We start from the raw sequence: 22,402 nt of genomic DNA, 5'->3' as shown, positions 1-22,402 counted from the left end.
TGAGCGCCTGTAGCATCCTTCCTCTGTTACCTTTCATTGGCTTGATCCCCTGCATTGGATAACTTTGGTGGCTTATTTTAAAACCACTGTTTGAACTCTCTCTACGTGCTTGGCAAAGAATACACAAATGAACATTAGCATTTCAGTGGGGTACCTTTACCGTTTCTGTTTTATAGAAACTGACTTGATAAGACAGGCTCAGTGACTTGGCTGATCTCACGTAGATTAATTAACAAGGAACGCACCAGGACCGGGACACAAGTCGTTCCCAAGACAAGCAATAGTCCCTGTCCTTCCTACTCATAAAAGGGTTAACCTAGCATTTCCTTGCCGCGGTCAGGGTCAGTTCACTCCACTCCCTTCCCCGTGAATCAAAAGCGGCCGCGGCTAGGGAAGCTTGTCCTGTGAGGGATTCCGTAGAGGCACTCCTCCACTGCTTGAGTCCCGGGTGAACATGGCGGCCCCCGAGTCAGGGCCGGCTTTGAGTCCAGGCGCTGCAGAGGGTGAGGAGGAGACGATTCTCTATGACTTGTTGGTCAACACCGAGTGGCCACCGGAGACTGAAGTACAGGTGAACCAGGCCCGTCTACAGCAGCAGCCAACTTGACGCGGCCGCTTCGTGGGCAGAGCCACGTAGCAGGAGCCACGTAGGGGAGTGAAGCCGGGTGGGCGGGGGGCCTGATGGCTTGTGTGGTCGCCCTGGCAACGGCACCTTGGGCTACCGGGGGTCTGGGGCTCCTAAGGCGGGGTGGGGTCGTGGTCCCTGAGATTCCTCCTGGGCTCAGAATTCGGTTTTTGGGGGCTGGAACTTCGTGTTCTGCGGAGCGTAGGATCCCACTCTGGTTGTTAGTTTCTCTCTGTTTTCGGAGGGGTGCAGATTGTTAGTTTCACTCTCTGTATTCGGAGGGGAAGGCACAGCGCTGGACTAAAGGGTCCTTTCTCCTACCTGGACTCTCGGTGGTCCCTTCTCGCAGTCTGGCTAGGGCTAGTACGGGCGGACGCTTAACGGTGTGAGAATTTTCCAGGACCTTACAGTCTTCAGCATCTGGCAGGCTGCTGCAGAGTGCGGAATCTGAGCCTTTACGGCTACCTGGGGCTGGATCGCGCCAGTTCTTGTGTGTATCAATAAAAGAGCATTTAATAAGGGTGTGCGTGTCCGTTCGTCCATCTCGGTGTTCCAGATGCTGTGCTAGGTGCTGAGGATACAGAGATAAATATGCTTTCGTGGAGCTTCTCCTCTAGAGGGCCTGTAAACGTTATTCATAATCTAGCGTTTTATGCGCTATGGTTAGCGATGTGAGCAAAATGCCACGGAAGTGAAGGGTAAAGAACTGCTGACTGGGATTGGGATCTCCGCTAGAGAAGGGTTATAGAGGTTGATAATTTATAGACTGGATCTTGGGATTATCAGTCATTTGGTAGTGAGGGGCTCCCGGGTCTGTGGTGAAGAGTAGGAACCACGGATCCATGTTTATTTAATAGATATTTATTGAGTGCTTAACACATGCCAGTTACTGTTTTGGACCCAGAGGAAGCAGCCAGATCGAAAAGAACCTTTATTAAAGATTATGTAGTCCAGCCCATATGAGTTATCTTACATTTTTTTTTTATGAGTGTTTCTCTTTTTCAGCCTAAAGTTTGTATTTTTTTCCCCTGTAGCCTCCTTCCCACTGCAGTTTGTGCTTATTTTGAATGATGTATTTTGTAGAACGGGTAGAGATTTGCATGTTTTGCTATTTAATTTCAAGTGCTTAGTTTGTCTTAATGTGAATATTTTTTGGGTTATGCAGCTAGGAAGCTGTTGCTGCGGCAGCTGGTTAGATAAGTTTTCACTCCTTAACACTTACTGGTTAATTGCAGTAATGTTTCAGAATGCTTAGCATAAATTGATTCCAAGAAAGTAACCACAGAATTAACTTACTTTGAAACCCTTAGCACTTTGTTTTGTGTTCGTGTGTTGGGAGTGGGGGAGTTCTATTGATTTCTGTATTCTATTGATTTCTGCATTCTATCGATTTCTGCATTCTATTGATTTCAGCTGTTGAACTATAAGCTCTTGGAGGGCAGCTACATCTGATTCATCTTTATATCTCTCCCCAGGGCCAAATTGTGTCTTGCATGAATCCCACCATCAATTCTTGTTTGTTGAGTGAAATAACTTTTCTGTGTTTTTTAAAAAATCTGTCTACACTTATTGTGTGTCCATTGTGCTTTTCTTGACAGCACTTTAGTGCACCTTATACAGTGCCTAGTGTCATGAACCTACCCACAGTGTGTTCAGTTTATACTTATGGACTGGAATTATTTAATATAGCAATTAAGTATTGGTATATGTTTTGTTAGTAGCATTGTCTGTATGGATATACAACAGATAGTCAATGAATTTGCCTTGGAGATATGATCACTTTTCCTGTGAGCAAAACTTACAGCTTCAATAGAGTGTGCTGAACTGGCAACCAGTATGGTCTTTGGCCTTGACTTCTCTTGTCTTTGGATTGGTATTTGATTTGGAAACAGTTTCCAGCTTCAATCTTTGTTCTTACCTGCAAGGTTAGTCCTGACATGTGCCTGTAGCTCTGCTATGCTCCCTTTACTCCTATTGTCCCCCATCCTGAGTCTACCTTTTTTTTTTTCTTTCTTGAGACAGGGTCTCACTTTGTCACCCAGGCTGGAGTGCAGTGACATGATCAGGGCTCACTGTAGCTTCAACCTCCTGGGTCACCTCAGCTTCCCAAGTAGCTGGGACTATAGGCACGCACTGCCATGCCTGGCTAATTTTTGTATTTTTTGTAGAGACGAGGTTTTGCCATGTTGCTCAGGCTGGTCTGGAGTTCCTGGGCTCAAGCAGTTGGCCCACCTTGGCGTCCCAAAGTGCTGGGATTACAAGCGTAAGCCACTGCACCTGCACATTCAGTCTTTAAGTAGTTTTAAGACACTGCTTCCCTGTGCCCAAAACTCGGAATATTAGTAAATAAAAATAAGTTTACATTGTGTAAGTAATACTAGTCTAATACTAGAGGATTCAAATGTAAGGGCTTTGTTTTAAATTCCAGCCTAGAGGCAACCGAAAACATGGTGCATCCTTTATCATCACAAAAGCAATTCGAGGTAAATATAGCTTATTTCTCTACAGTAATGATATGGTTAACAGTTAAAATGTGTTCTTTAGACTTCTGATGTGGATCCTAATAAAAGTGACGTGTTATCTGAGTTTAATTGTATATATTTATATATACACACATATGTATGTATATGTATACATTTGTATATTTACACATGCATGTTTTTAATGCAGCTTAAAGTATATAGCCTTGGTTTAACCATTATGGGTGTATTCTAGAACAGGTGTCCCCAGTTCCTGGGCCGTGGACTGGTACCAGTCTGTGGTCTGTTAGGAACCAGGCTGCACAGCAGGAGGTGAGCGATGGGTGAGTGAGCATTACCACCTGAGCTCCACTTCCTGTCAGATAAGCGGCAGCATTAGATTATCACGGACGTGCGAACCCTATTGTGAACTGCACGCGTGAGGGATCTAGGGTGCGTGGAAAAATTGTCTTCCACAAAACCAGTCCCTGGTGCCAAAAAGGTTGGGGACCGCTGTACTAGAAGGAATGAAGGTCAAAGCCAGTATGAGTCTCAGAAAGTCTGTGGATGTTGAAGGTGAAAATGCCCTGAGAGACTATTTTAAGGGGTTTATGTGATGTTTCAGATACATCTGGTCGGAGATACTCAAATTACACATTTGGTAAGCCAGGGTATTCATTTAACTCCTGACAAATTTTACGTATGAACTAACAAGAGTCTGAGAAAGGGTTGAGCACTAGGTTTACTGAGCTGGTGCCATGACAGGTTTACCATATTAATTGACAGAGTCCTTTTATCAGACTAGAAAAGGTAGGTGCCGTTACTCCTTTACGTTTTTAGATAAGAAAACTTGCCCAAGGTCATTCATTTGGAATTTGACTGCACGTCTTTCCGGCTCCAAAGTCCATCCTTTTATACCAGTGAATTTAAGTTCGTTATAAAGAGAAAATTCATTTTCACAGAAGTACTTGAAATTAACTATAATCTTATGATTATACTTTTATCTTCTGATAAAATTATAGTTAATTATAGTTAATTTTATCTTCTGATACAAGAAACACTAGCATATTCAGTTTTCATAATGACAAATGCTTTAAATTTTGAGAATTTAGAAAATGCATACAAATAATAAAAATTCATTGTAGAAAATATAGACACTATAGATAACTACAAATTAGAAAAAAATTTGTCCTTGTCTTACTACCTAGAGAGAATCTGTTATTCTTTAGATCTTTTTCCATTGATGTATACCTAACTGCATACACAGGTACACACATACATCTACATTTAAAATAGGATGATAGAAAGCATTGTCTTTTCATAGCGTGTTAGAGGTTTTGTTTTCCATGGGCTTTCCCATTTTAGGTATTATTATTTTTAAAATCTTTGCTATGAAGTGTAAAATAGTATCTTGTTTTAATTTTTATACAAATATTTTGTTTTTTAAGGGGTGATTATTATAACTTCTAGTCCATGGTTTCATGAAAGCTTCTTAGATTAAATTTAACATCTCAAACCACTTTTATTTCTTGAACAGTTAGGAAATACCTGAAACTTTTGAATAACACAGAAACTTGGAATTTAATAAATATATGACCCTGTAAATGTTATAATGTATATTAGGTTATATTTAGTCTCTCATTTTAAGAGTTGTGTTATTTTTTTTAATGACTCACTCTGTAGTATATTTTAGGTTTGTCATCTATAAATCTAATTTGAAAATGATTCTTGAAGAACAACTGATTTATAATTGGCTTTGCCATTTCTTTTAATTACAGATCGTTTATTATTTTTACGCCAATACATCTGGTACAGGTGAGTTTTGGTTCTTCAGATAAACAGTGTGAACATCAAATATAAACAATATTATTCTATATATGATTTGTTTTCATAAATGAATTCTAGATCATGAGAAAGTTGCTGACATTCAGGCAAACTCAGCATGAGACATTTCAAACATTTAAGTATAATCCGACAAGATATCTCAGTAGACTTAGGGTAGTTTTTGTTCCCTTAGTTGCTATTAAGAATGTCTCATGACAATTTCTGCTTCCTCTGATGACTGTTCTCAGGCTTGTCTTGAATGTCCATATGGAGCATCTGTAGCTTGCATACCTTTTAAAAAACATTTTTGTTCTTGTCACATCATCTCACTTGTGGTTAATATTCAACTGCTGTGTATCAGAGAAGGTTCTTTAGGTTTCATTTCTTGTATACTTTTTAATTCCTTGAGTGCTAAGTATATTTTCAGGCATGATGCTAATCTCCAGCTTTAGAAAGAACAAAGAAATAATTATTATGACAAAAAAGTTATAATTCTGCTTTTAGATACATGCGTAGGAATTGTTTTATAGAATTATTTAGATAGATTGCTTTTTCCCTGGGAATATCTTGTCATAAAGTTCCAGAGATAATATAGTTCTGTAGAAGAGACCTTTGGCACTTCTCTAGGACTTGCTCCAATGTCTTTCTGCTTTTACTCTATGTATGTGTGTATGTGCATACATATGTATATATATGTGTATATGTATGCATATTTACAATTTCTATACTTAATTGTAAAATTATCACTTTTTTATGGGTGTGGGCTATGATAGGATAGAGCAATGAGTAGGAAGAGAGAGTGGAAGGAGAGGATAGGAGTATGGGAGGTGGGCTGTGTTTTCTGACCTCTCCAGGCAACAACTTGTTAGTCCCGAACACCCTTGGATAAGATGTTAAGCTTGTCTTGTTCAGGTTACTGCTTGATAATTCTTTTTGTTATTTATTGAGAAGGAAGACTCAAAAAGTTAACTCTGATACAAGCTCTATCCTCTGTGTGAGAATCTTATGATCAGGTGTCATAAGTAAACAAGGTATCTTTTTGTCTCCCTTCCTCCTGAGAAGCCTTTGTCCTTGAATTGGCTGTGTTGATCATTGTACAGGTTGCAAATGCACCATGAAGTGATTAATCTGTCTCATGATGTGCTACTTTCAAAAAGATTATTGTTCCATTTGTGCTCCTGAGTTTATGGTAATTAAACCCAAAGGTTCTGGGGTCAATATTTGTTTCAAGTACCTTTTTCTTATTTTTTAAAAAAAGTTCTTTTCTTTTAATTATGAAATATAAACATACTGAGAATTATTGACAATATAATAAACCTGTATCAACTAGCTCTTTTTCTTTTTATGCAAAATGTTACATCTCAAGTCCTTTACCTTTTTCCTTTCCCTTCCCTTCCAGAGGAAATTATCCTCATATAGTTAGTATTCACATACATGTTTCATATCTTCATTATATTTTTGTAACTGCCTTTTGATATTATTTTGTGTTTTAAAAAATGAGCATAAATGTACTACATATATATATATATATATATATATATATTTTTTTTTTTTTTTTAAAGAGAGGGTCTTATTGTGTTGGTCAGGCTGTAGTACAGTGGCTCTTCACAGGCAAGATCATGGTACACTGTAGCTTTAAACTCCTGGGCTCAAGCAATCCTCCTGCCTCAGCCTCCCATGTAGCTGAGACTATAGGCATATACCATCGCGCCTGGCCACTAACATTTTGAAATCCTATTTTGTCTTTTCTGATTTCCATAATATATTTTTTTTCTATTTTTCTTTCATGGAATTATGTTCTTTATTCTTCTTTTCCATCTGTTTTCTTGATTTCTTCAGGTATTAGTCCTCTAATTTGCTGTGTCTGCTTACTCACTTATGGTGGGTAGTTTCGTGTCTTTTGTGAATGGTTTTATTTTGAACTTACGCTTGCAGATTCTTCCGTCACGTGAGTAAAGTGAAATTGTAATCTGGTCTTGCATATAGTACAGACTTGGACTTTCACGTTTTCATGGGAGATTTGATTCCGGTCCTCCACAGATTCGTGGTTCTAGGGAAGAAGAGAGTCTGTAGTCTCCCTGGGCCTATGGTGAAGTGTTTCTGGTTCCTTCAGTGACCTGGTGCAGTCATTGCTTTTGCAGGATTCTCACTTCCAACTCCTGTCCTCTCTTTGGTTCAGTGGCTCATTTCCTATCCTGCGTGCTAAGTCCTGTTTTGAGTCCTTGTCTCTCTCTTTACCCTGTGCCCAATTCTAGCTTTCAGTGACCTTTTCATTTCTAGTACTTGGAAATTTATCTTTCTTTCTTGTGAGTTTAACTCGGTGCTAAAATTTGTTTTTGTTACAGTTGAGCCAGAGTTCCTAGGCAGTTAGAGCAGAAAGGGTTGGTGTAAGTGTACTCTGCTCTGTCATTGGTATGCTAGATGTCTGTTTCCTGGGAAGTACATAACTATACCTTTGAACACACCACTGTGTTTTTTGGAAATAGAGAAATATATATGGTCAAATTTCAGCTACCAAATAGTAACTTTTGGTTTTGGATTTGCTAATATTCAAATTTTATATTCTAATGGAAAAAAAATCTCTCTCTCTCTCTCTGTAAGTATATGTGCTCTTTGTCTGCTTATATGTGGTTTTCATGAGTAGATTTTAAGCTAACTAATGTGTTGTAATTTCAGCCCTGCACCTTTTTTGCTCCCTGATGGACTGGTTCGCTTGATTAATAAACAGATAAACTGGCATTTGGTACTAGCAAGGTAAGGAAGTGTAAAATTCATATGTGTTTCTATCTGGATTTGCTTTTACATTTCATTATGGATGTTAATTTTGGAATCCTCATGGCTTTCAGTCTTTTTATTGTATGTAAATCTCTTTGTTGCAAATATTTAGTATTGTTTAAACATGTTAATTCATGCTGTATTAAATCATTTCGTATGCTTTTGTACCTATATCCTCATCTAATTGTAAGTTCAAAAGATGGATAATTAAAGCATGTGAACAAATTTAGAAATGATTTTTAACTTATTAAATAATTCCATCTGTGTTGAAAACTGCTACAGATATTGATAATAGATTTTCTTCCCCCTCTTTCTTCTCCATAAAAGCAATGGAAAGCTTTTGGCTGCTGTTCAAGATCAGTGTGTGGAAATCAGGTAATTGTTAATAATATTCATATTCAAGATTTCCTTTGAGAAACGTTTGTTACCCTGTAAATGGAACTAAGATTTTTATAGGGGGTATCTTTAAAAGGATTTTATTTTTAACTCACTTAATTTTGTGAGTGTCAAACACCAACTTATGCCAGTTGGAAAATTAAGGATGCTTTCTCAGAGTTATATGCTTATCTTTCTCCTTCCCCAGATCATTCTGTTGCCTCTTAAGAAATTTTACTTTCTCGGTAAACGAGGCCTATCCTCCAAAACTGTGGAAATCACTTTGTTTGACTATTTACTGCTACATCAGCTAAACAGACACTCAGGAAGGTGTAAAAGAGTAGGGATGGTTCAGCACTTTGGGAGGCTGCGGCGGGCGGATCACAAGGTCAAGAGATTGAGATAATCCTGGCCAACATGGTGAAACCCTGACTCTCCTAAAATTACAAAAATTCACTGGGCATGGTGGCGTGCACCTGTAGTTCCAGCTATTCGGGAGGCTGAGGCAGGAGAATTGCTTGAACCTGGGAGGCAGTGAGCCGAGAACTGGTTGCAGTGAGCAGAGATTGTGCCACTGCACTCTAGCCTGGCGACAGAGCGAGACTCCATCTCAAAAAAAAAAAAAAAAAAAAAAAAAAAAGGGCTGGTTTTGCTCTGTTGGTACAAAACTGTAGATTGAATATGGGTGTTCAAAAGACCAAGGTTACGTATTACTTGAGACCAATTATGCTGTCTGTCCTCTTGAGACATTCAGTGGTATTATATACACATCTAAAGACATCTCTAAACTGGACTTTTCAGGTGTTTTATTTTTAAACAATGTATCAGTTATGAAAGAAATATCCATAGCAACTAAGAAAAATGAGTTCATTCTTTAGGAAATGTTATTAGGAAAATCATGTGGAAGAGGAATATATTTACTATTCATTAAGTGGAAGTGGACCGTTATAAAGGTCTTCATTATTGTCATCTTCACATGGAGTGGGCTGAGGAGGAGGAGGAAGAAGGGAAGGTGGTCTTGCTGTCTCAGAGTGGTAGAGGTAGAAGAAAATCCACATAGACATGGACCTGCACAGTTGAAACCTGTGTTGTTCAAGGATCAACTGTAGTAATTCCATATTTCCTTGAGTACACATAGCGAAGTTTAATCTCTTTATACTGGATATTATTTTCCTCCTTTATAAATGAGACCATACCAGTTTTTTTGATATTCATATGTATCTGTAATTATTTCCTGGGGATAACTTTATAGAAATAGAATTGTTAGGTCAAACGCTACAGACATGAAGGTTTTGGATAATTGTTATTAAATTATTTTCTAGAAGGTTTACCAGTTTTCATTTTTAAACATTTTATAATAATTATGCTACTTGGTATATATTTCAGGATCACAGATTTAAAACAGGTTATTGATTTAAATATGGTGACGTATTAAGTCTCTTTGATTTCTTAAAATATGCCTTTTTTCCCCTAAGTGATCAAACTTTGTAATATGATACAGACCAGTGGTTCTTAATTAGGATTGATGTATCCAGCCAAAAAATATTTTTGCTTGGGCCCCATCCCAGATTTCTTGATTCAGAACCTTTAGGGATGGGGACCAGACATCTCTGTTGTATGAAAAGACCATGGTAAATTCACTTAGGCTGTGTCACTATATTCCATGTATATATCTCCATACAAAGTAGCTGTGTATCTGATGCAATAAGAAGGTTGGAAGAAAATATTGTCACTGACAAAAGGGTCATAATTGAGCCACAAAACCATGTCTGAGAGGAGAAATGATTGAGCATTGTATATAGAGACTATCTAGTCCACAGTATCTGGTATTTTATGGTTCTATACAATGTTATGAGAAAACTTTTGCCTTGATTTTGCATGTTTTACAGGTCTGCAAAAGATGATTTTACATCCATTATTGGGAAATGTCAAGGTAAGAGTTTCCAAAATATTTAAAGAATGAAAATTTCAAGTGTGCAATGGTTTACAATGTTTCTTAAAAGTTAGGATAGATATTAAATGTTTATTAAGGATTATCATGACTATTAAAATAATTAAACAACATAACTGCTTTTTTTTTTTTTTTACTGTCTTAAATATTTTGCTTTAAAATGGTTCATTTTGGTGAGATTTGGAAACTGGGTTCCAAAAAATGTCTAAGCCAGTTTTGGGATGAAGTGTTTTTAACTGTCTGTAGCCTTTTATTTTGGAATAAATGCAGAAATAAATAGGTGTAAGTCAAGAGTTAGAAACAGACTAGTAAAAAGTCTAGGATTTGGTCATTTTTAAAATATATTCAGCAAAAATTTACTGACTGTAATTTATGTGTATGTGCTGTTTTGCTGGGTGCTTGAGGTATGATTGTGAGCAAAAAGACCTGGTCTTTTATCTCATGAAGCATATAGATGCTCAAATATATAATTACAGACTTTGACAAATCTAATTAAGGAAAAATTAAATCCCATGAGATTTCTCAACCAGGGGTGGCAGATGAGATGGCTGAGAAAGAAAAATGACTTTTGGAAAGCAACTTTAAGAATGAGTAGTCTGGGCACAGTGGCTCATACCTGTAATCCCAGCACTTTGGGAGGCCGAGGTGGGCGGATCACTTGTGGTCAGGAGTTTGAGACCTGCTTGGCTGACATGGTGAAACCCCGTCTCTATTAAAAATACAAAAATTAGCCAGGTGTGGTGACACATGCCTGTAATTCCAACTACCTGGGAGGCCAAGGCAAGAGAATCGCTTGAACCTGGGAGATGGAGGTGACAGTGAGCCGAGATTGAGCCACTGGACTCCAGCATGGGCAACAGAGTCAGACTCTGCCTCAAAAAAAAAAAAAAAAAAAAAGAATGACTAGAAGGTAGAAGAAGACAGGGAGTATTTCGGTCTGCAGGAGCAGTGTATGAAAAGGCAGAAGGAGCTGGGCGTGGTGGCTCATGCCTATAATCCCAGCACTTTGGGAGGCCAAGGTGGGTGGATCACAGGGTCAGGAGTTCGAGACCAGCCAGACCAACATGGTGAAACCCTGTCTCTACTAAAAATACAAAAATTAGCCAGGCATAGTGGTATGTGCCTGTAATCCCAGCTACTCAGGAGGCTGAGGCAGGAGAATCGCTTGAACTTAGGAGGAGGAGGTTGCAGTGAGCCAAGATCACGCTACTGCCCTCTAGCCTGGGCGGCAACAGAGTGAGACTCCATCTCAAAAAAGAAAGAAAAAAGAAAAGGTAGAAGGAACCTTATGGGAGAGAAAGAGAGTGGTTTTAGGAAAATGCATCTATTACCTTTGTTTTATTTACAGGACCTGCAGTTCCATCTGTCTGATCTTGTGTTAGTTTAACAGTGTAATTGTTGTAGGAAGTATAATGATGGTAATCATGGTCATTGTGTTCATTTATATGCAAACATTTATAGTGTTCTTACTGTATGCCTGGCACTGTATTTAGGGCTTTATATGATTTTCTTGTGTAATAGAAATAAAGCAGTATAAATATTTTATCTTAAAACAGTATTAGGATAAAATATATATTTGACATCAATAGAGAGCAAGGAGGTGGGAGGCACTGGTAGTTTTCAGAACTATAATATGGTAATACAGAAGATTCCTCCACTCCCTCATGGAAATACTGTTATTTTTAATTTTTTTTAATTTTTTTTATTTTTTGAGATAGGGCCTGGCAACAGGGCCTCACTCTCTTGCCAGGCTGGAGGGCAGTGGTGTGATCATGATTCACTGCAGCCTGACCTTGTGGGCTGAAGCGATCTTCCTGCCTCAGCCTCCTGAGTAGCTGAGACCGCAGGCACGCACCAGTACACCTGGCTAACTTTTTATTATTTTTAAATTTTTTTGTAGAGACAAAGTTCTTGCCTGGTTGCCCAGGCTAGCCTCAAACTCCTGGGCTCAAGCAGTTCTCCTGCCTCAGCCTCCCAACGTGCTGGGATTATAGGTGTGAGCCACTGTGCCCAGCCTTTAAGAGAGAGAGAACAGATAATCATTGTAATTGTACTAAGTGCCATGATGGAGAAGAATCACTTTCAGCTTAACTTTACCAAGCCCTGGGAGCCTGTTTATTATTTATATAGTAATTTTATTTATTTATTTATCTTTTTGAGACAGGGTCTCAGTCTTTCGCTCAGGCTGGAGTTCAGTGGCACGATCATGGCTCACTGCAGCCTCAACCTCCTGGGCTCAGGTGATCCTCCCATCTAAGTTTCCCAGGTGGCTGGGGCTACAGGTCCATGTCACCATGCCCAGCTAATTTTTTGTATTTTTGATAGATACAGGGGTTTGCCATGTTGCCCAGCCTGGTGCAGTCATGGGCTCAAGTGATCCTCCCACCTTGGCCTCCCGAAGTGCTGACCTTACAGGCGTGAGCCACTGTGCTCAGCCTTTTTAAATAGCTCTTTTATTCCACTTGTGTACTTTCACCATCACAGCCTTAGTTCAGGCTCTTCACATTTTTTGCTTGGTGTCTTACAACAGTCTGCTGACAAAGTTTTCTTCTGTATGCCCTTTAGTAATCCACACTTCATACTCCTTGACAAATTGATCATTTAAAAAACACTATTCTAGCAGGTAACCATTCACATCTGACTTAACTGCTTTCTAGATTTCTAGAAACCTTGGGCAAGTTACTTTACCTCTCTGAGCCCCAGTTTCATTATCTGTAAAATGGGCATAATTTTATGAAATTGAGTTGTGGGAAAATTAGATGAATTAATGAGTGTAAAACTCTCGCCACAGTGTCTGACACACCATGAGTACTTAGGAGATGTTAAGCTGTTGTATAATTACTGTTACTATGATTCTGCCTGAAATCTGTTAGTTGTTTGCTATTGACTGGAATACAGTTCAGTTTTTCTAATTTACGATAAAAGACTTTTCACAATCAGCCTGTCTATCCTGTGAGAATTCCCTGCCATATGTCTTACGTTCTAGCACTAAACAGTGTGCGATTTTCTAACTCCATTGTGTTCTTCATGTCTTCATGCCATCACGTACAGATGGTTCCTTTTCTCGGAAGCTCCTACCTTTATATTGAATTAATTAGTCTCGTATGTTTTAGATCAAGCATCAGCTCTTCTGCCTGTATTTGTTCCCACCATTTGTACATCTTCATGTTTCCCAACTAGTTGCTTGTGCCTATATCACAACACTTACCTAGTCTGCTTTCCTTTTTTATTTATTTAATTTTTATATATTTTTTGAGACGAAGTCTTGCTCTGTCGTGCAGGCTAGGGTGCAGTGGTATGATCTCGGCTCACTGTAACCTCTGCCTCCCGGGTTCATATGATTCTCCTGCCTCAGCCTCCTGAAGTTGCTGGGATTACAGGTGCGTGCCATCACACCTGGCAATTTTTTGTATTTTTAGTAGAGATGGGGTTTTACTATGTTGGCCAGGCTGGTCTCGAACTCCTGACCTCAGGTGATCCACCATCCTCGGCCTCCCAAAGTGCTGAGATTACAGGCTTTGAGTCACTGCGCCTTGCCTGATTTCCTTTTGTAATTGTTGATTTACTTGTTGGATTCCCAGTTAGTTTGTAAATTATTTGACAGCAGGGTTCATATCTTACTCAACATACATTTTTTTTTTTTCGTGCTTAGCACGGTGCCTGACATACTGTAGGCACACAATTTTTGACCCTATCAAGTGAGTAATAGCACTTGGGAACTATTCAAATGGTTTTTATGGATGAACGAATATACCAACAAAGTTTGTTTGCCTGTTTCTTGTTTAACTTTAGAAATTCACAAGAGTGTATATATATATTTATTATATATAACACTGTCTATACTATACATATTATAATGATCCATATATAAATTTGTGGATACTTATCATGGCATTAGTATTTTTTATTCCTTATGTATACATGTGTATACATGGCATGAATAGAGCAATAATGGTGGATAAGAACACCTGTTTGTCTAACCCTTTTGGGAATAATAGAAGGGGAGGTAGTATTTAAGTGTGAATATGTAAAGCTTGGGGCTCTAGCCCTTTTTGAATATACCTTCTGTAGTTTCCTCACCAGTGCTTATTAGAGTAGACCAGGCCTTGCTTAAATAACGTGTAAAGGTCAAGGAGTTCCCAGAAGAATAATTTGGTGGGTGTTCAAATGCCTTTTTTTCTGGTGCAGCCTTTCACTGGGCTTGGGGGGCCTGGGATAGGTTTCTGAGGAGCATGCTTAGAGTGTTGGAGTGATTCAGATATACAGGGTTCTTTTGAGCTTTGACATTAGACACCTGCTCCTAGCCAGTAAGTAAACCAAGAAATCTACAAATTAACATGAAAATGGGAAGCTTTACCCTTCTGTATTTTATACAAATTATAATATTTGTCAGAGTTTTTAGTGTGTACAGTTAATGTGGCAGCAAGGATAAGAAGATAATGCTTTGAGAGCTAATGTTTTATTTTGATGGCTTCTGAGTGTGTGAATTTATGACCTTAATACTGCATTAATGGCTTCTTTCCATTTCACATAATGTTAGGTAATGATCATTTGCTTGTTATCTGACTCATCTTTATGGGAATAACTCCCATATGCCAAATGATATCTCATGTGTGTGCCTGGAGAAAAGGAGCCAGATTGTTGTTAATGCATTTTTGAAACTACATATTGCAGAGTCTACAAACTGAAATAGGAGCTATTTGGTTCTACTTTGATATTTTTCAATTATTGTTTTATAAAATATGTGCCATTTGAGAATGTTTTAAATGTGGATTGTAACTTGTTTTGGCTCTGTTAGGCCATAAATAGTAATTCAGTTTTCTCTTTCTACCTGAATAATGACCTGAAAATAGCACATGAAATTAGAGTTTTTAAAAAGAGTTGTACTCTGTTAATCAACAGATTTTTTTCATATTTTTGATTTTGAGATACCATAAATGGGAGTTTCCTAATTGTACGCAGCAACTTGCCTACTATAGGTATGGTGAGGTCCCATCAGCCCTCTGTGGCTGGATGGGCACTCTGACAGCCTGAGCCTCTACTGGTTGCCTCTGGCTTCCAGCAGCCTCATCAGTTTACTGTTAGATGCCATACAAATACGATTTTCTCTGTGTGTGTTGACAGGAAAAAGGTTGGGAAGGATAGACTATTTGAAACACCCAGACTTGGTTTTTTTTGTTTTGTTTTGAGACAGAGTCTGACTCTGTTACCCAGGCTGGAGTACAGTGGTGTGATCTAGGCTCACTGCAACCTCTACTTCCGGGGTTCAAGTGATTCTCTTGCCTCAGCCTCCTGAGTAGCTGGGATTACAGGCGCCTGCTACCACGCCTAGCTAATTTTTGTATTTTTAGTAGAGCCGGGGGTTCATCATGTTGATTAGGCATGTCTCGAACTCCTAACATCAAGTGATACACCTGCCTCGGCCTCCCAGAGTGCTGGGCTTACAGCTGTGAGCCACTGGGCCTGACTGAAACACCCAGACTTTGAAATGAAGCATTTTGTTCCAGAATTGTGATTCAGGATCCTCAGATTGTATGATAACTGTTTTCCCTTTTTTGTAAGTTTCGATAAAGTAATTTTTTCCTATTGAAAAAATAATACACATTCTTCGTAGAAACTTTAGAAACTTAAAATGAGCAAAAAGTAGAAAAGAAAAATAAACTCAACACCAAGAGATAAATACTATCAACATTTTATTATCTATTGTTTCATAGATTTTTTTTGTACCTGTCACTGAAGATATGTTCTATGAAAATAAGTGTTTTGTAATCTGATTTCTTCACTTAAAGATAGGTTGTTAAAAAAAGAGTTATTTTTAGGTTGAAGTTTAAGAAGCATTTTCCAGAGTATCTTTTTTGATCATTTCTACTGGATAGCAACTTAGGTGTTAGGACATGGTCTTCCAGCTATCCAGATAATCCAGGAAATGCTTATGAACTTGATCTCTGAGCAGCAAGCAACTAGATATTGTATTTGATTCCACCAGCAAGGGAAAATCATCATCAGGCATTTATGCAGATAATTGTATAAAACATAGCAAATTATTGCGTCTGCGTTCATGAAGGATATTGGTATCTAGATTGCTCTTTTGTAATGTCGTTCTGGTTTGGTATTGGAGTAGTGCTGGTTTGAAAAGGGTTGGCAAGTGTTCCTTCCTTTTTTATTTTCTGAAACAGTTTGTGTGGAATTGAATTATTTCTTCCTTAAATGTTTGATGGAATTCACCAGTGAAACTTGGAGTTTTCTTGTAAGCAGTCTTTTAATTAGATTAATCAATTTAAAATTTTGAGTTTAATTAAAATAGATTAATAAGGCTTTTAAAAATTTTTGTTTACTTTTATTTTAGTTTTTGTGGAATTTTTCCCTAAATTGTAGAAATTATTTGCTTAATGTTTATAATATTCCCTAGTACCCTTCTGTCTGTAGAATCTGTACTGACATCCCCTCTATTGGTTTTGAGATTTGTACTTGGTATTTCTCTCTTAAATCAGTCAGGCCAGAGTTTTGTCCATTTATTAGTATTCTTCAAGAAAAAAATTTTGGATTTTGTGGATTTCTTTTTTTCCTTACCTTGATTTTTGCCCTTATTAGTTCCTTTCTTCTGCATGCAGGATTTAATTTGCTCTCATTGTTGAAGATGGAAGGTGGAAATTTAGATGACTGAATTTAAACTTTTTTTCATATATAAACATTTAGGCCTATTCTAATATAAGCATCTTTTTATTAATTACATCTAATTTAATTCTGTTGTTGCCAGAGAACATAAACAAGAACATTTAACCTTTTTCATTTATTGAGGCTTGATTTATGGCCTAGCGTATATTCTGTCTTCATGAATGTTTTGCATTTAAAAGAATTTGGTTCTTGGATATAGTGCAGGTATTGGACATAGTTTTTTTTTTTTTTTTTTTTTGTGGCCAGCCAGAGTCTTGCTCTGTCACCCAGGCTGGAATACAGTGGCACGATCTTGGCTCACTGCAACCTCCACTTCCTGGGTTCAAGCAGTTCTCATGCCTCAGCCTCCTAAGTAGCTGGGATCACAGGCATGCACCATGATACCCAGCTAAGTTTTGTATTTTTTAGTAGACATGGGATTTCACCATTTTGGACAGGCTGGTCTCGAACTCCTGACCTCGTTATCTGCCCGCCTTGGCCTCCCAAAGTGCTGGGATAACAGGCATGAGCCATTGAGCCTGGCTCTTTCAGCTGTTTAAAGATGTCATTGTTTTGTTTTTGACAAGAACTTGGGAGTCATTGCTATTGTTTCCTTAGATATAAGGTGTCTGTCCTTCCTTTGTCTGCTTTAAAATTTTCTCTTTGTTATTGTTTGTCAGACATTGATTATCATGTGCCTTGATGGCTTTCGAGTTTATCCTGCTTTAAGTTCATTAAGCTTCTAGATAAGCAGTTTTGTAGATTTCTTCAAATTTGCAAAGTTTATGGCTATTGTTTTTACCCAATTGATTTGTTTTAAATTTGTTGTGGCATCTTTTTCCATAGAGAATTCCCTCCCTCCCTTCCTCCCTTCCTCCTTTTCCTCTTTTCCTCCTTCCCTCCTTCCCTCTTTCCCACCTTCCTTCCTTCCTCCCTCCCTCCCTCCATCTACCATTTGTCACTTTTTTCTTTATAAAGTCAGAATTTCTTATATTTAGGCCTTTCTTATTGCATAATTGTTAAGGTTTTTCTCTTGTGTTCTTCTGGCGACACTATTAAACATTTACATATTTGGCTTCTCTGATGTCTTTCCATTCCCACTAGTTTGCCCTTGCTCACTGGTTCTTAACTTGGAAGTAAAGAATGTACATATATGAGAGATTGTTCATTGAATTCACTATGAAAATGAGGAAACTGAGGCCATACCCAGGTCATACCCAGGTGTCTTGTGGTAGCACTGAGACGAGAACCCAGTGTTTATTATTTTTAAATTCTTGCTCATTTCCATTTCTAGTTTGGGTAAATGGGCACTGGACTGAAGTCTGCTCCTTGAGAATTTGAGTGTTTGTTATGTCCCACCAGAGTACTAGGCACTGGTTATAAACATTATGAACAAAATGGACACAGCTCCTGATATTTTGGAATTTATAGATTAACGAATAAGGCAGACAGTAAAAAGTCTGACAAATGATATGGTTTGGCTCTGTGTCCCCACCCAAATCTCATCTTGATTTGTACTCCCATAACTCCCACTGTCACGGGAGGGACCCAGTAGGAGATGATTGAATCATGGGTGGCAGTTTCACCCATATTGTTCTCGTGATAGTGAATAAGTCTCACGAGATCTAATGGTTTTATCAGGGGTTTCTGCTTTTGCATCTTCCTCATTCTCTCTTTGTCTTCTGCCATATGTGTAAGACGGGTCTTGCTTCTCCTTGCCTTCTGCCATGATTGTGAGACTTCCCCAGCCATGTGGAACTATAAGTTCAATTAAACCTCTTTCTTTTGTAAATTGCCCAGTCTCAGGTATGTCTTTATCAGCAGCATGAAAACGGACTGATATAACGAACAAATGTATAATTATTTGGTGTAAGAGCTGTGAAGGACATGAAATCATTGGACTGGTGAAAAATAATGGGGCTCAGAGGCTACTTAGGGTGGTCACAGAATGCCTTCTAAGGAAGCGCTATTTAAAGTGAAGCTTGAAAGATGAAAAAAAGCCAGTGAAGTGTTAGAGAAAGAGCATTCCAGGCAGAGAAAACAGCATCCACAAAAGCACTGAGATGGGAAAGAGCTTGGCAATTGGGCAGATTTGAGGAGCTCCAGCTGATGAAATTATGAGTGGGGTGTAAACTTTTTCACCTTGCACATATCAGTTGTCAATTTGCTGGTTAACTTTTGCCATCAGTGTTTTTTGCTTACTTTTCAGACAACTTCATTGACACCTGCTTTGTAAAAATCTGTACTGTTCATTTCTTTCCCAAGCCACACGAGCAACTGGAAAAATCCAGTGATAAAGTCTTTATTTCCACATTGTTACGTGAAATCTTATCTTGTAACGAAAATGTATTTTTATCTGGGTCAAAACACATGCTGAGTTTTCTGGAGTTACTGGTTATAACTAGAAGTAATGGTAAAAGCAAATCCCTTGCAGATGCAGTGTAGTGCATAGAATCTATTTATCTTATCAAAATGAAATAAGAGAAAAAATCTGTTATCACATGGCAGTGTTTCCTTAGCACATAAATATTTTTCAGGGCAAAATTGTCATCTTGCTGGTTTTTATGTAGCATCTGTGCATTTGCCAGTTTTTTATTCTTTTGTTATTTTGCACCTATGTTATTTTGCACCTATGTCTGCTTTGAAGTTTAGTTTTTTATTTTAGCAGTCTAAAGACAGGGAACTGATTTTTTTAAAAAAGTTATTCCCACTTACAAAAATGGCTGTTCCAGAGTGTATACAGTATCTTGTTCGGCTTTAATAAAATTAATTAGACTTATCCATGCTGAATGACCTCTCTGGGATTTTTTTGTGTGCTTTTAAACTATTGATCAATAATCAAAATAAAGAAACTTGTAAAATGAAGAAACTTTCCCCATATATTCCCACAATGTATATTAGAGAAGTAAAGGGAAGTCTGAACTCTACACATTATTTCTTTTAGGTAGATAGATGACTTCCGTTATAGAATTCACATTTCACTGGTAGTCCTGGAGGGATGGTCCTTACCATTACCTTGCCATGTTAATAGAGATTTTTTTTTCTGAGAGACATAGGTGTCACTCATTAGTGAAACATTAATCACTTTGTGTTCCAGATCCTGGGAATAGAATGTTGAGTAAGACATTGTTTCTGATTTCAATGACCTCAGAGACTTGTGGGGCAAATAATTATGTAAACAATAATATGATGTGATAAATGCTATGCAAGAGGTGTGTACAGAATATTTGGGGTCACAGAGCAGCCAGTTTTCAAGAGTGTCAAGGAAGGAGGGGGTAACAAACTAGACCTGGAAGGATGAGTAAGAGTGGAGATGAACAGCCTGGGTAGAGCAGCAATATGTATAAAATGCACATATGGGTGGAACATGGTGGCTTACACCTGTAATTCCAGCACTTTGGGAAGCTGAGGCAGGCGGATTACCTGAGGTCAGGAGTTCGAGACCAGCCTGGCCAACATGGTGAAACCCCGTCTCTACTAAAAATACAAACGAATTAGCCAGGCGTAATGGCACATGCCTGTGATCCAAGCTACTCAGGAGGCTGAGGCAGGAGAATTGCTTGAGCCCAGGAGATGGAGGTTGCAGTGAGTTGAGATTGCGCCACTGCACTCCAGCCTGGGCGACAGAGTAAGACTCTGTCTCAAAAAAAAAAAGGCACATATTTTCTCATTTGCCAGGTTGGCGTGGTATGAGTGGGTTATTAGGTATTTGACAGAGAAAGTGGTAGAAGGCAAAACTGGAAAGCTACAATGGGGCCTTTTGTGACGGGCCTTTCATATATATTGAGGAGTTTGGACTTGGTTCTGTTGGAAATGGAGAACCTTCAGGGATTTTGAAGTGGCAGAAGAATGTGATCTGCTTATCTTGTTATTTTAGAAAGATATCATTTTGACAGTATGGAGGAAGGAATAGAAGGGAAGAGACAGATGGCGGAAGACCTGTTAGTAGGCCAAGCAGGAGATGGTGAGACCTGAGCTGGGATAGTAGCAGAGGCATCAAGAGAAGGCCATACATTGCTGGAGCATTTTTGAGGCAATTGTAAGGCCCTGGTGGAGAGGCGGCATGTTGTAATGCCACCTGCACTGCGTGGGAAGACAGGATGCTGATGTTCTGGGTTTTGTTCTACTCTTGACTCGGGGTGTCACCTTGAATCTCCTAATCATTTTGAATTCTTGTTGGGAAAGGAAGAACACTTATCTGTCTACCTGACTCTTCAGTTCTGAAATTCCAATAAGAGGAAACCGAAGCAAACAAAACACAACAATAAAAAACCTCAAACAAATCTGACTTAGAATTTCACATCCTCTTTTTCTTCTTTTGCAGCTGGTAGCCTTTCTCTCCATTTTACTGAAAATTCAGAACAGAAAAAAGTTCAGTTGTTGAGTTATTAGAATTATTAAGATGTTATCAAAATCTTGAAATTGTGTGATTGACTCATGAGTCCTTGATTTACCTGCCTCTTTCTGTATATGTATGTATGTATATGTGTGTATATATATGTGTATATATTCCTCCCCTTTCTAATACAATGTTAGTGTAGTCCCAATTTGTATCTTGGCATCTGTATTTGATGTATTTAAAAGATCAAGTTGCAATTTTTATTTTTTGCTTTTAGAGGAGTGAAACTCATTGGATTGGAATTGTTAATATTGTCTGCCCATTCTGTATGCTTTGGATCTCTCTCAATATTACAGGTATTTTGCGGTGTATTATTCCTGGGCCTTTACCAGACCAGGGGCTGCTCAGCATTCATCAGACCATGCATCAGTAGACTTTGCTTCTAAAATAAATAGGGCATAGTTGGCAGTGGTTTGTATTTCCCACTCTTACTTGAAGTGTGTTTCTGGAAACTGCTCTTTTTTATTGAGGGAAGCATTATTAGAGATCCTTAGGAGATGATGTAATTATTATACTTGAATACTTACTTTAGTTGCAGTTACTAAAAGCGTTAACTGTCTTTGTAATATATTGTTAAAAGCACCTCTTGTCTCTTTCGTTCTAGTTCCGAAAGACCCGAAACCCCAGTGGAGACGGGTAGCATGGAGTTATGATTGTACCCTACTGGCCTATGCTGAAAGCACAGGAACTGTGAGGGTGTTTGATCTCATGGGAAGTGAACTCTTTGTCATTTCCCCGGTATGTACATAGCTTAAATTGAAAACATAGTTTTTTCAATGTCATGTATGTATAGATACTTGAATAAAAGAGGGTGAAGGGGAGGATAATACAAATATAAATCAGAATAATAAGCTGTGGACTTAAGATGTCCAGAATCTAGTTAGAAATCTATATACATGCAATATTTATTCCTTGTATTTTGTGATACACTATCCAGATGTAAACCACGTGGTAGTAAGTAAACACTAAATATAGGTACAGAAAGTTATTATAAAGCTCTAGTGATGGAAAGAAGTCAGTGGTCTGTTGCAACAGGAACAACTTCAAGAGGAGTTGGAATTTGTTACCTTACAGGAAATAGAAATTGAAAAGGAGGGTAGAGAAAAACAAATGGTAGTAGTAATTTGTATTTGTGTACTAGTTTATTCTTTATTAATGCCTTTGATATATATTATGATTTTATATTCACAGCAGCCATTTGAGTAGGTTGGGCAGATGTTGTTCTCATTTTGTCTAGAAAACTAAGATTGAGTGGGAACAAAATGACTTTTGTATGACAATTCTGTTAATAGTGTCTCTTCTAGGAATCTAATGCTTTTTAGTTTGTATCCTTCTTCATC

At 38.3% G+C, this 22,402-nt stretch overlaps 1 protein-coding gene across 2 annotated transcripts in view; it reads left to right on the top strand.

Moving 5' to 3' along the window:
- Positions 1-416: 416 nt before the first annotated feature.
- Positions 417-22,402, top strand: part of NBAS (neuroblastoma amplified sequence) — a 375,829-nt gene continuing 353,843 nt past the window's right edge. For both annotated transcript variants that reach the window (XR_003115238.1, XM_025353552.1), the window contains exons 1-7: positions 417-571; positions 3,054-3,108; positions 4,863-4,899; positions 7,585-7,662; positions 8,011-8,058; positions 9,948-9,991; positions 21,667-21,800. Coding sequence is in view for 1 of the 2 variants with exons in the window: in XM_025353552.1 (XP_025209337.1) it covers positions 455-571; positions 3,054-3,108; positions 4,863-4,899; positions 7,585-7,662; positions 8,011-8,058; positions 9,948-9,991; positions 21,667-21,800 (513 nt within the window). In the remaining variant the exon portion in view is untranslated. The remainder of the gene's footprint in view (positions 572-3,053; positions 3,109-4,862; positions 4,900-7,584; positions 7,663-8,010; positions 8,059-9,947; positions 9,992-21,666; positions 21,801-22,402) is intronic.

This window comes from Theropithecus gelada, chromosome 13 (assembly GCF_003255815.1).
Source record: "Theropithecus gelada isolate Dixy chromosome 13, Tgel_1.0, whole genome shotgun sequence".
In the NCBI taxonomy this organism is placed as follows: domain Eukaryota; kingdom Metazoa; phylum Chordata; class Mammalia; order Primates; family Cercopithecidae; genus Theropithecus; species Theropithecus gelada.
This window is presented reverse-complemented; position numbering and strand designations above follow the sequence as displayed.